The 14,226-nt window shown below is 29.9% G+C and overlaps 2 protein-coding genes across 7 annotated transcripts in view; one reads left to right on the top strand and one right to left on the bottom strand.

Annotated features, from left to right (window-relative positions):
- l(3)mbt (lethal (3) malignant brain tumor) overlaps window positions 1-4,698 on the top strand; it is a 28,626-nt gene extending 23,928 nt beyond the window's left edge. For all 6 annotated transcript variants that reach the window (XM_067050619.1, XM_024362302.2, XM_014435047.3 and 3 more), the window contains exons 16-17: window positions 1,107-1,677; window positions 3,559-4,698. In XM_067050619.1, the coding sequence (XP_066906720.1) occupies window positions 1,107-1,677; window positions 3,559-3,687 (700 nt within the window). In that variant the 3' untranslated portion in view covers window positions 3,688-4,698. The remainder of the gene's footprint in view (window positions 1-1,106; window positions 1,678-3,558) is intronic.
- Window positions 4,699-9,334: 4,636 nt separating this feature from the next.
- LOC106689854 (GRIP and coiled-coil domain-containing protein) overlaps window positions 9,335-14,226 on the bottom strand; it is a 5,710-nt gene continuing 818 nt past the window's right edge. Inside the window, exons 3-4 of the mRNA XM_014435041.3 lie at window positions 13,231-13,487; window positions 9,335-9,682 (exon numbers count right to left, since the gene is read on the bottom strand). Coding sequence (XP_014290527.1) covers window positions 9,452-9,682; window positions 13,231-13,487 — 488 coding nt within the window. The 3' untranslated portion in view covers window positions 9,335-9,451. The remainder of the gene's footprint in view (window positions 9,683-13,230; window positions 13,488-14,226) is intronic.

Here is a 14,226-nt window from a genome sequence, read left to right on the forward strand (position 1 = left end):
TATCTTTTTAGCCCTGTAAAGTGGGGCGAAACGTCGGAAAATTAATAGTTGTAAACTATTTGTGTTTCTCTTTTGACCGCAGCCCTGACCATCTTCTTATATATCAATTTTTACGGTCAACTATATATACATATAAAACTATTTATTATTAATATTCAAAATTAATGAGTCTTCCAAGTATAGGTAGGGGGAATAAAAAATGGCAGCTTTTTTAACACGTTAAAAAAAAGTAATTTTTTCCTTTAGGAGCTCCATATCTTTGAAATTGCCAAAAATATTAGAAAACCTAATAGAACATTTAAAGTAGAGTAAATTTGCTAAAATATAAGATCTGATAGAGCTTGGTTGTTCACGTTGAATACTTCCCAAGATTCGGTTTTCTAAAAAGCAACATTTTATAGCACAATAACGAAAAATCAGTAGTTTTTAAATTAATTTTGGGAAAAGTATATCTGAGGAAGCGTAAGACATACACGATATCTATTAGCACTCATATTCAGAAATTCACTAACTACTGATTTTTCAGTGCATTTTTTATGAAATGTTTTAAAAAAAAAACTATTTTGGGAACTGTTGAACATAAATAATTCTATTAGGGGTCATATTTTAGCAAATTTACTTTACATTAAATGATTTTCTAATAGGTTTACTAGTGGTAGTGGTATTCTTAGGTTTTAATATAGGTAGCTCCAAATAAAAAATTTCTTTTTTAATGTGTTGAAACAGCCGCCATTTTTCTATTTACTCTAACTATTCTTGGCAGACTCATCAATTTTGACTAGTAATTATTTACATTTAAATAATAAAAAATTGGAATGAAATAACTTCTTTTTTTTCGCACCAGTTCTGGCTCTTGTAACAATGTGCTAATTTCACAAATGAGACGTAAATAATATAATCATGTTTGATATCCTGGTGTATAAATCTTTTTCCGAGGAATTTTGTTGATTCTAGTGAATTATGCTTGTTTTTAGATCATTCGAGTTAACTTAATAGGTACAATAGATAACCAAAGTCCTAGGTACCATAGCTAACCAAATTTCTGCTGTGTATATATATGAAATCTATTATATTTATGCCTCATTAATTTTTTCTTATTTTGCCAGGGCGTGGATGAAAATGAGACAAGGCCTCAAGAATGGTGTTATAAGAGAAAAAGGGGCCGACTATGTTGATGATTCAAAAGGAGACGATGAAGTAAGTAACTCAGAAAATGAGATGACCGAGAAGAAAGAAAGTACTTGTGAACTTCTGAAAGATTCTCCGATGAAAGAGGAATCAGTCAAAACTGAAGAATGCTCTGTAAAAGAAGAAAGGAGCCCATCTATTGAAAAGACCCCAAATGATGAAGAGTCTTCAAAAAGTAGTCCTGCGAATGAAGAAGTGAGTTTAGATACCAATGTTAAAGTAAAGGAAGAAAAAACTGAAAATGAAATCACTTCCATTAAACCTACAACTGCGGATGAACCGAAGTCCATAAGTCCATTAAAGTCTAATTCTGAAAATATTAACAGTACTAGCTGTAACAGTGTTAGTAAAGATAATTGTAGCAGAGTTAGTATAACAGCGGAAGAGGACTACCAAAATGAAAACAATCCGTTGTATTGGACCATTCATCAGGTCTCCAAGTTCACCAGGCCTCTCATATCTTGTTCCAAGGACTGCTTTTTGGAAGAAGTGAGTATTCACAATTTATTTAACCCTCCTAGGATGTATATTTTTTTTTTTAACATTTAGTATAATTATTTTAATAGAAAATTAAAAAAAAAAAATTGGATTTATCATTTGCTCGTAACTGCCCGTGTTCTTAAGATCGTGCGCTTCCTTTCCCAAGATGATTTCTTAAGTATTAAATTTAAATTTTGTATAATAAAAACATATTTTTCAGTGGTATTCATGATATTTGGTTAAGTATAGAAGTTTTAACTCACTAAATGTTATAAGTATAGGAATGAAGGCTGCCTAATTGAAAGTCCGTGTTATATGTTAAATGCAAATGAGCTTCTATTGGATTTTCTGGGCAATTTGTTTTGTAACCTTGAAAATTTTACGAGATAATAAAATTTCCAACAGCATTGTCTCATCATCCTTTCTCTTCCTCACTTGTTCCTTGTTTGTATGTAAATATTTCTCTATGTAATACATTTTTTTCCCATTTAATACACTTTAACTTGTTAAACTCAAGATCATGAATATCCCTAATATATATTTTATTTTAACTTTCATTAAACTCAAAATAATTTCAAAAAATGTGGTCGAGTGCAAGCATCAAACAACTTTCCCTTACTATCTTACTTGTACGTATTTAAATCATAACAACTTCTTTATTATTTGCACTAGAAAACAATTCTCTTACTAAATTTCTATTAAATTTTAGGTAAAAAATCTATTATAATTATCATTATCTAATTTGTGCTAAGGGTTCAAATTTTGTATTATTTTCTTTTTCCAAGAAAAATCTTCATTACTTTTTATCTGGTCCGATCTAAAATTATATTAAAAAAAAATTAGATCTTATCAATCCATTACATTTACATAATTTATGATTTCATAACAATTTTTACATGAAAGGAGAGGAGTCTCTTATCAATATATGCTTATATAATTATCCTATATTTCTTAACATCCCTTTGAGGGATTTGTCTCGATTTTAAAAAATTGTCATTTATTGTTCCTGAAATTAATGTTACACTCTAATATTTAATGAAATGTAATTTTTAATTATATAATTTAAATTCTCAATTCATTCAATAGTTATTTTTTAGATTTCTCTCTTCCTACGAGTGTAAACTAAACCTCAAAGGTAAACAGCTTACATTAAATTTAAAAAAAAAAGAAAAGAACTTTGAACCCTCTGAGGACAAGTAAAATTCTTGCCCCTCTCTGAGGCCACACTGATTATTATTGTTAGATATTCACTGGTTAATTATGTTGACTTATTCCTTTTAGCTCTGATTTGAAATTTACCATATTTTTAATTATGTATATATTATTCTTTATGCTTCTTACTTTTAATGTCTGAAATTTCTACTCCATCAAAATCAAAATTCTGGTTATTTTGTATACTATGTTTCGCTAGTTCTGTAGGTTTTATATGTATATTTTTTTTTTTTTAAGGTTCATTTTATGTTGTTTGATTCTGTTATTTAGATTTTGTAACATCTCTGTTGTACAATATTGTTTGTTGCACTCTTTACATTTAACTTTAAATGTTACTTCGGTTTTGTTCATGTTTCTATTTTATCTTTCATAATATACACCCAAACAATAAAATTTGAATTATGTTTATTATCAGATAATGTAGCCAGACAAATCCTGTTGAAATTGTTATTCTTGGGGGATCAAATGTCCCAGAATAAAGATAGATTTTTCATCAAGCTTGTAGATTTTGAAAGCTGAATCGGTTTGAAAAAATATTGTGAAATCCGCTGTACCGAACATATGCAATCATTCTTAAATCAATGTAAAGGAGATGGTCAGGGGTGCGGTCATAAAGGAACAAAATATAGTTAACAACTATTTAACCATATATATTAAATTGATATTGTTTTGTTTTAGGAAATTGATGGCCAGGGACTTCTTATGCTTAACAAAAACGACCTTCTCGAATACCTAGGCCTGTCTGATTCCGATGCCGAGAGAGTTTATAGCAATATCATCCTCCTGAGGCAGAAAGCGGTCTTATAAATTTTATTTGTAAATATGATGTACATAGTTGTATTAAGAAAGACTATTCTATTTAAGTGGAGACGAAATTTGAATCTTCTACTCTATTTTAATCTAATAAATTTGTTAATCCTTTTCTGAAAGTTATGATCTCATATTGTGATTTAATTTTGTATAATTTATGTAGAATATCTTGTACATATTTTACAAGGTTATTTATTATTTTGATTGTATATTGATTTGTACAAACACATTATAAATATATATATAAATTGGGAGCTTGGAACAAATATCTAATAGAAAAATAGATAATATTTCTGTTGAGGTGATTACTATATTGGAAAATAAAATGTATGTGTAAGAAAAATGTAGGTTTGTATATATTTACATACCTACGTACTTCATGTTTGTGTCAATGTATATATGTATGTATTTTTTTTTCCTTTTTAAATAACCATACAAAATTAAGTCTGATTTTGTAAATATGTTTTGTAGAAATCATAGTAAAATAGAGTACTTATTTGATCAGATAATCTATATTGTGTTCATTAAGTTTTATTAATGTTAACAGTTATTTTCTATAATTTTTAAGCAAGTGTGTACCTGTCAAAGAGGACATGAAATTGATTATTATTTTAAATATTACGACTGTTCGTTTATATTTTAAAATGTGGTGTATTGTAAATGCCTCAGATGCCTCCTCTATCTAGAAGTATTATAATAGTATTTAAAATTCAAATAACTTTGTATAAGCCATAGGTATATTAAGTTGTGTCATTGTGTGAAGGTTCATTATTGTTGTTAACCTAAAATAAAAAATTAATTCTTATGAATGTTTTCACATTTTCAAGTTTCTGAGTTGCCATTTATTTAAAAGTATGTTTTGGGATGATTGATACCTAATAAGTTGTATCCTTCAGGTTCCGTGTGTAGTTTTTATCATCGTAATCATGTTATTACAAAAATGGTTTCTTCTTCAATAGTTATTAACAATGTTTCCTCCTAAATAGAACTTATCTAGTTTACAAGTTATTGAGATATATTTAACCTAACCTAAACCTTCCTCAATAGTGTTATATTGATATATATTTAACAATTTGGCCAATGCCACTGTAATACTTGCCCTATTTATTCTATCACTACTTGATTCCTATATTTTTATGTTTCTAAAGCTATCCAAGTTTTAGTCATAAAAAATATATTTTTCATGATATCAATTAAGTATTATTAATTCAAATTTATAACTGAAGATCATTTATCGACTGTGTGATATTTTAAACAGAAAATTGTTCAGGGGCAGTTAAAAAAACACTGAAATAGTAATTAAAATATTTATTGTGAGCTACACTTTGTAGAGCATCTGGGCTTAAAAAGATAGAAACAATTAAAATAATGCAACAAAGTAAGAAAATAGGTAACATGGAAAATAGTAAACTAAGGTATTGATGAAAGTGATTTAAAATGAGTGAAAACTATAGAGAAATGAACAAAGTAAATTAAAATAAGATGTACAGTGAATATTATAAATAAACAAGAATTACAAAAGTTATTAGATAATTAATCATAACAGAAATAACAACAAATAAATAATTGATAAAAGAAAAATATAAAAATACAGTACACGCTAAAAGAAAGGATTCCATTAAAAGACTTTTCTTCCATTCTGATAGGTGGGTGTACTATTTTGTCCATTAGTCCTCTTGAACTTTATTTTATTCATAATCTTTTTTATTTGTTATTATTTCCGTTTATATGAATTTAATACCTTTTTTGTAATTCTTGTTTATTTATACTTTTCAATGTACATCTTAATTTTATTAGCTTTAATTTTCTTTGTACATTTTTTATATAATATTCACATATTGTAAATCATTTATAGCCATACCTTAGTTTACTTTTATTTCATGTTTTCTATTTTCTTACTTTGTTACATTATTTCAGTTGTTAGTATCCTTTTTAGCCGTGCGAATTGGGGTGGAACATTGGAATTTTACCGCGTCTGGACCATCTTACTTTTATAAAATTTAAAACAATTTTGTCTTATCTTCTTTAATTGTTGGGTGTAGATTCTTTAAGGCACTCACAAAGGCAAAAATTTAGTGCAAAATATTGAATGGTCGTGGACCACTCACACTACACAAAAATATTGCACAAAATTTCAGTGTCTCATGTACGCAGCCGTAGCTGCCTATGTCGCTTTACTAAGAGCTGACCTGGAGGTTGTGTCATAGTTGCATTGTGTGCAATGTTAATGGAAGCTTTTAATAATAATAAGGAGAATAGAGTTGGTTGAAGAATCGACCAACTCTTGGTCATCATAACCTACTTGGGGGCCGCCAATAGCTCAGTGGTTAAGACACAGTCTTAACGATTTGATGTGTATTGGCAGTGCCGGTTCGAATCCGGCCTGAGGCATTGAATTTTTTCATTGAGTGGTGGTCCCACAAAATGAAGAACTTTGACCCCAACCATGGTTAGGTAGTATAGGACTCCAATGGGAGTCTTGGCCGAAAAAAAAAAAAAAACCTTCATGAATTGCAGCAGGAATGATTGTTCTTCCTCCTTTACTTTTTTCACTGGAGGTTCACTTATCGTGGGGAAATATTTTGACAGTTTGTTAGCCCCTTAAATTGTGCTACCTTCTACAAAATTGTGAGAAATCCACAAAAATTTTCTAAAAATATTGGATACTAATTTTTTGTGCAATATCTCCTCACAATTTCAATATATTTGCAGAAAAACAACATACTTCAACATTTTTACCTGTGTGAGGTTCCCTTCAGTTTCTCCTTGCTTTATTAGTTCAAGAATGCTTCAGTTGTTAATACTTTTAGTGGAAACACTATGGAGCCTTCTATGTAGAACTTAACCTTGGTCTAATGCTCTTTCCTCTAAAGGTTGCTTTACAAGCTTGCCTTTATGATCTATAGCAGAGTTGAGCACGAATCATTCGTAACATGAGTAATTTAATTACTTGTTTCAGTTGAACTATAATTACACTAAGATAACCGTTAAATGGTCCAAAACATCAAAAATTAGTGGTTTCGAAGAACAATTACAGGAAAGTAACTGTAAGACACAATTACTGTAATTCTGATTCTCAATTACAATTATTTCATGTTAAGCAATTGCAATTGCAATTACTTCTTTACTAATTGTAGTTACAATTATATGTAATTTAAATGTATATTTGAACTTATTTCTTGTGAGCGGAAATCCTAAAAGTTAAAATAAATAATAAAGCAAATGTGCTTTCATGAAGTCTATTTTATATTTATTTTCAGCATCTTCTAAAGTATACAAATAAACCATATGTTAATAAATCTATACGCCAGAATGAAATCTTAAACCTGATATCATTTTCATATTTTGGAGCAATTGTTAAACAGATTTTTTCCTCTTTGGTTTTAAGTAATTGTAATCACAATTACAATTACTTGTAATTATAATTATACTTTTGCAATTCCAAATTATAGTAACTGTAATTATTAATTACCAATTCTGGTCTATAGTTCTAGGCTTTCTTCTAGGTCAGTATTAGTTTTTGCAAGATTTTCATTGATGCTTTACAACTAGTAGTTCCCAAACTGCGTTCCATGACACCTTGGGGTGCCCCCAAGCATATGCCAGGAGTGTCGCAAGAAAATGCTACTTTCTCAAAATATAAAAAAAGGGAAAGAAAAATCAAGAATAAAAAGGCAGATAATGCACATCCAGCATTTACTTTGCTTTATTTTTTGTCTACTTATTCAATTACTATAAGGATTAGTGTGCTGTACATTGTTATTAGCCCAAGAAAGGTAACATGACAAACAATATTTAGGAACCACTGCCTTATAACATAGTCTTTTTTTCTGATCAAACGCCACTTGATCGCAGGTGTGACAAAGAAACTTTATCATTTAGTAATTGAAACATTTCAAAAAATGTTTTTCCATATGTAAATTAAAATGGAAAATTAATTTTAGATTATTTATCAATATTTATAGAAACACTGGGATATTCTCATATTGCTTTGTGACACTAAAAACAATAATAATATATATAAATAAATCTGTACCACAATAACCCATGACGGGTATATGGCTCAGTACTTTGTAAGGAAGTTACTAGACCAATGGTTGTGCAAAGAAGTGATTTTGTCAGAATCACTCTCGATTGCCAGATTTTTCCACAACTAAGGGTACCTACTTTATGGGGCTTGGTTGACCCTGGAGGACTCCCTCAGGGTTGACTTATGGCTACTGTAACATAATAAATAATCATCTGTCCCCGTCCTTGGAGTGCCAACCAATACCGTTATCTTTTCAAAATTAATACTATATTTAAAGCATACTTACTGGCAAGAACTTCTTTAAGGGCCATATTTAATTATTTATTTATTTTCTGCTGACTTTTTGACTCACCATGTAAGTCTTCATCTGGGCCGGGGGGGTTGAAGATGTAAAGAAAAACCCCTCAACTAACTACTAATAAAAAGAACTAATTACTAAATATCAAGAGGTTCTTTGTTTACATCTCGACCTTATAGCCCTGATAAAGACATATATGTATATGATGATAAAGATGTATGAAAATAAATAGTTGTTATATATTTTTTCTTTCTTCTAGACCCCAGCTCTGACCATCTTTAAATAATATAATCCAAAATGGAAATAATATATTTTGTGACAATGGTACCATTGTAATGAGCTTATTTATTTTCATTTAATTCAATGATGAAAGAAAATCTTGTTTTCAATCTCTCTTTGAGTTTATTATTAGTTAACTTGTGCAATTTATTTATCATTACCAAGGCAGGATACTAAAGGTTGACTTGAATATTATTTATTTTCCTTTAACTTTATTTATTAATTTTGTTAATTTAAACCAGTTATTTCGTGTTAATGCTATAGTAAAACACTTAAAAATTCTAATAAAATAAAATATATTTTTGCAGGAAGGTAGTCCAGATGGCAGTCAATAAAGGTATCAAAATAGTAAAAGAAAACTATAACTCTGGTAAACAATAAATAGTTTTCTTTTACTATTTTGATTCCTTCATTGATCGCCACCCTGACTATCTTCCAACAATCTACTTCATAAGGTCAACTATCTTCTTCCAATAAAAATATATTTTTCAATGGATATATATTTTTTTATTTTATATTGATTATCACTACAAATCAGATATCATTAAATAAAATAGTTTAATTTCATTTAATTTCTTGCAAAGTGCTAAAAGAAAATAATTACTTGTAACACGATAAATCCATAAAGAGACATAACAAATTTGTTGCTTGTTTCTACAAATATACCACTGCTTTGCCTGAATATTGGATCATCTTACAAAAAAAATTTCAATTTTATTTAGAATTGGATGTATTGCAAAGATAGTACTGTAGACTTTGGTTACTTTCTTTACTCATGTTGTTCTACAGACTTTCCATAAGCTACTCAAGCTATTGGAATTTATGGAATACCTCAAACAGAAAATAAAAAAAATTGTCTGATGCACGACTATTGGAGCAAAGGAGCATTATATCAATTGCTGTATTAAATAAAATTAATAATTTTTCAATTTATGAGTATTTTTTTACTTAGCTCAAAACTAATTTCACTTATCTGTCTCTAAATGATAAATATGTTAAATTTCTCTATTATAAATTATGGTTTTACAGATGCCATTTATTTTTTATTTTAATCTTTTGTTACCTAATTCTAAAAAATGACTGCTTAACAAACATTGCTCAATAAATATTTAAAAATGTTAAGTTTTTCATATAGAGATATTTCTAATGTTACATCAACCGCTGACATCACCATGGTACATATTTCTTGATATGTCTATTTCAGAAACCTGTGTAGATATATTGAATTTGTCTAGTGTTTTTGACTGCGCAATTTGTGTTTTCAACTGGCAGTTATTGTATACTAATTGCTTGTTTTGTTTAATTTGTTCTTGAAGTGCAATTTGTAAGTTATTTTGGACATACTTTTTTTTCTCCTTGTCAGCTTCTTCTTTTATTTTTTTTACCTGTAACATAATTAAATGAGTAGCCTTTGAAAACTTTAATTGAGCTAATTAGTTCTGTTAGTATTCCTCTATCAAATGTTATCCATTATGGTCATGTAATTATCCATTGATTCACTTCCACCAAATGAAACATAATGTGAGTGCTTTTGGTAAATTTGATGGAATGTTAAAGGCTCCAAAAGTCAAAAGAATATAGAAGCATCTGGGTAACAACATTTGTTGCTTCCTTTTGTACCAGTGTTGGACTTTCAACAAGTGGTATAACATGTTAATAAATCTTTAAGTCAGCGAGCAATCTTAAACTAGATAGTATTTTCATATTTTGGAGCCACTGTAAAACAGTTTTTTCCATTTGGGTGTTAAATATTTGAAATCACATTTACTTGTAATTATTTAGAATTGAAGGTGAAAAAAACAACAATTAAATAGTATTTTGATTGGTTATTGTAATTGCAATTTAAAATTACAGTAATTATACTTTTTGACCAACTCTGGTGACGAACTTTTTTTTTTCTTTTCAAGCTTTCAAGAACTTAAAACATCATCTTGAATTTCTTTGTACAGGTTCAGAAGACATGAAATAAATCTCTTTATTCCCTAGAGGAAATCAGATTAAAACATCTCTTGGTGGAACTTTCTCTATGGTTATATAAGTTTTTATCCCAGAAGCTTACATGGATTTTTCTCTACCTTGGCTCCTTTTATTTATTCTGAGTTTGACTAGCTAGATGGATTAGATGTGAATGGTTCTGGTTCCACGCCCTTGTTGTGAGCAAACACATTGGATTTACAAGAATGGCCTGTAAGTCCAGTTTATGGAAGGAGAAATACTGAAGGATAATAACTTTTCATAAGATGCCAAAAGGCTCTTTGGCATTGAGGAATTCTATTTTTTATAGATCTAAATTAAAGAAAAATATCACTAGTCTAGTATACCAGGCGATATAGCAATTGTTACCAGAGTTGGGCAACTATGAAACTAATAGCTGACATGGTTCCGATATTTATTTATCAATGGTTCATTCATGAATAAGGGTCGTATCCATGGCAATTTTAGCTATAAGTTTCATCTGTAGCTATTTTTTGCCCATCTCTGGTGGGAAGTGACAAGAAAAACTAGAATACTATATGTATTAATGTACATACTATACATACAAAGAAAGTAAGAAATTAAAAAAAAAAAAAGACAGTTTAAGTTAAGAAAACATAAATATAGATGAATAAGAAACTAATTAATTTCAAATACAGCCATGTACAATAGAATCGTAAATATAGTACTAGAGTAATAAATTGTAGTAGAAAAATTCTTATTAGAAATAGTAACAAATATATATAGGGTGTATTTTTAAGCCCGATAGAACTTGAAATTGTAAAAAATAACACAAAAAATTAAATTGTAATCAAAATTTTTTTTTATTCGAAAGATCAATACGTGACATTAACATTTGAAAATGATTTCGGGCATATGGGCACCGCGGCTGTTCTTGACGAAGCGCATTCTGGACGTCCAATTTTGGGCCACTTTTTCGAGCACTGCTGGCCGTATGTCACGAATAACACGAACAATGCTGGCCTCCAAGGCGTCAATTGTTGCTGGTTTATCAGCATAAACCAGTGACTTCACGTAGCCCCACAGGAAATAATCGAGAGGTGTCAAATCGCACGACCATATGCGGCAATTTTGCTTATTAACAAACCCGTTAAGCCAAAAATGCGCCTCATCGCTGAACACAATTTTACAGAATGCGCTTCGTCAAGAACAGCCGCGGTGCCCATATGCCCGAAATCATTTTCAAATGTTAATGTCACGTATTGATCTTTCGAATAAAAAAAAATTTTGATTACAATTTAATTTTTTGTGTTATTTTTTACAATTTCAAGTTCTATCGGGCTTAAAAAAAGACCCTATACCTATAATAGTAACAAAAGGCGTGAGACAACATTTTTTTTTTAAATACATATTTTTCTTGTTTAATTTCTTATTTTCTTTGTATGTGTATTCTAATTTTTCTTGTCACTTCTTACAATGTTTATATCTTGTTATCATTCAGCCCTAAGGAATCCCTCCAAAGAGGGATGAAACGTTGGTTAACATAAATATTTCTTTTTACTATTTTGTACTTTTATTGACCACCATCTATAACCTTTCCCCCCACCATTAGTAATCAGTTATTTATTTTATTAAATCTATAAATGCCATTGTTTTTGTTATTAACTTTTTTTTTTTCTCTCTCCTTAAGAATTATTATTTGTGTCTTTTTATTTTTATTTAAATATATGATTTTATAATCCATCATTATTATTCACAATTGTTCAATATTTATAACGTGGTAAATAGTTGAAATATAAAAAATATGAATGCACTTATCATGTAAATATGAATGTATAAGTTCATGCTGTTAACATTTTCTCGGGTGTGTTTCTTGCATATTTTTTCAGCTCTCGGTTTTTTGTTCCTTACTCTTCCACATAAAACTATGCGTTAGAACAATCTCTGCTCCTGCCCCTGATGGCAACATTCTACTTGATCGGATATGTGGGGCTAACTTTTCCTTATAAATAGTGAAATGCTATTTAATTATTTAAAATAAAAAAAATCGATTAACAACATAAATTACGTGGAATTTCTCATTTCAAATTAAGTATTAAAATATGTGACTTGCAAAGTTGGAAGGAGATAGTTGACCGTATGAAGTGGATCATAGAAAGATACCCGGACTATCTAAGGAGAGAGAGAAAAAAATAAAGTTAATAACAAAAACAATGTCATTTATAGATTTAATGAAATAAATAACTGACTTCTAATTGTGGGGGGAAAGGATAGTTTCAGAAAAAGAGGAAGAGAAAAAATAAATAAAATAATAGTAAAGACAATAATAGAAACAGATAAATATAGAAAATAAAACAGGATGTCCTGCAGCAGCAGTCTTCAGGATGAGGTTGGGACCCAAGTTGTAAGTTACTGCTCCTTTGCTGTCGGTTATAGGGAGTGAAATTTTATGAACCGTTTTTTGATAAAATCCTTTATTGATTCCAATTGTAGTTCTCGATCCGATTGGCTATTTCTTACAAACCAAGGGGCATCCACTGAGATTTGTAGGACTTTATTTTGGAATTATTGTAATTTTTTCCTTTTCCTTAAGTCTGCGACCCCTCAGACTTCACAGCCGTACATCAGCAGTAGTTTGAGTATTGTTTTATAAATAAGAATAGCTGTTTCTGGTTTCAATTTAGATTTTCTATTCACAATAGGATATAGCATTCCTAAACTTGCGTAGATTTGTTTTAATTTTTTAAAAATATCTTTATTGAAATTTACAACTGTATATTATGTAATACACTCAGTTAAAATGGAGAGTTACAGGCGTGTAGAGAAACTACTGATTTGTAGTACCATAATTGTTTTAATTTAATGTTAATAAATACATTCACCTTACTTTGTTACAAGCCAAATGTTAAAAAGAAAAACTATTATTTCATAAAAAAAAAATCTACTTATACACTAAACTTCCTTTCAATCATTGCTGGTCAATTAATGTACAATGTACCTTATTGTCCATTTCTGAGAGTTCTTTGGAATAATTGTCAAACATTTCTTTTATTTTCAAATCCTTATCTTTCAGTTGTTGTTTGAGATTTTCTTTATCATTTTTCAAATCCCTTATCTGAGCTAAGGCTTTGTTTATGTGTAAGGAACGCTTTCTCATAATAGACGTTAAATTTTGACATTTCTTTCTCAAGTATTTGACTTCGTCGTTCTCTGAACGGGGTATTATATTGAAAGTTCGGTTACCCTCGTTCATTCCTAAAAAATATGTTTACTTTTTAAACTTTAACCGTTTTCAGCGTCAAAAATTTAAATGTTTAAATGAAATGCGTTCCTATGAGTCGAAAGATAGCGGCTATAGCCATGTTTGTGAGATTCTTATAACATTTATTTGCTAGCTTATTATCACTTATATTATTAATGAAAAAATCTGATGACAGCCCAGCTTATGTATTATTATAATCAATAAATATTACTATAGAATCTTCTGAGCTAACGTCTTACACATAGCGTCTAATAGCCCCAGAGAGGGCTACTCAAAATTAGGGCAACTCGATTGATCAAAGTGCGAATTTCCCTCTCAGGGAATTCTCCTCCTAAGGAGCCAGTAAGTAACGATATACAGTGGATAGTGGATCGCTACATTCTAGTGATTTTTTTGGAAATGTATATTTGTTTTTTATTTCACTCTGTCTTTTCTGGATCTTTCCTCCTTTCTGTACCTTATCTCCCAATGCAAGGTCCTACGACTTCTATCCGTAGGACTTAGAACCCCTCCATGACTGCCGGTTCGAATCCAGCAGAACGAAGTTTCCTTCCTACAAGTACCTACGGCTCGTACCCGTATGACTTACAACCCCCTTCACGATTGCCGGTTCGAATCCAGCAGAACGAAGTTTCCTTCCTACAAGTCCCTACGGCTCGTACCCGTAGGACTTGCAAACCCCTTCACGATTGTCGGATCGAATCCAGCAGAACGAAGTTTCCTTCCTGCAAG

The sequence above is a fragment of the Halyomorpha halys genome, unplaced genomic scaffold, assembly GCF_000696795.3.
Source record: "Halyomorpha halys isolate HHAL.00 unplaced genomic scaffold, Hhal_1.1 Scaffold1497.1, whole genome shotgun sequence".
NCBI lineage: Eukaryota > Metazoa > Arthropoda > Insecta > Hemiptera > Pentatomidae > Halyomorpha > Halyomorpha halys.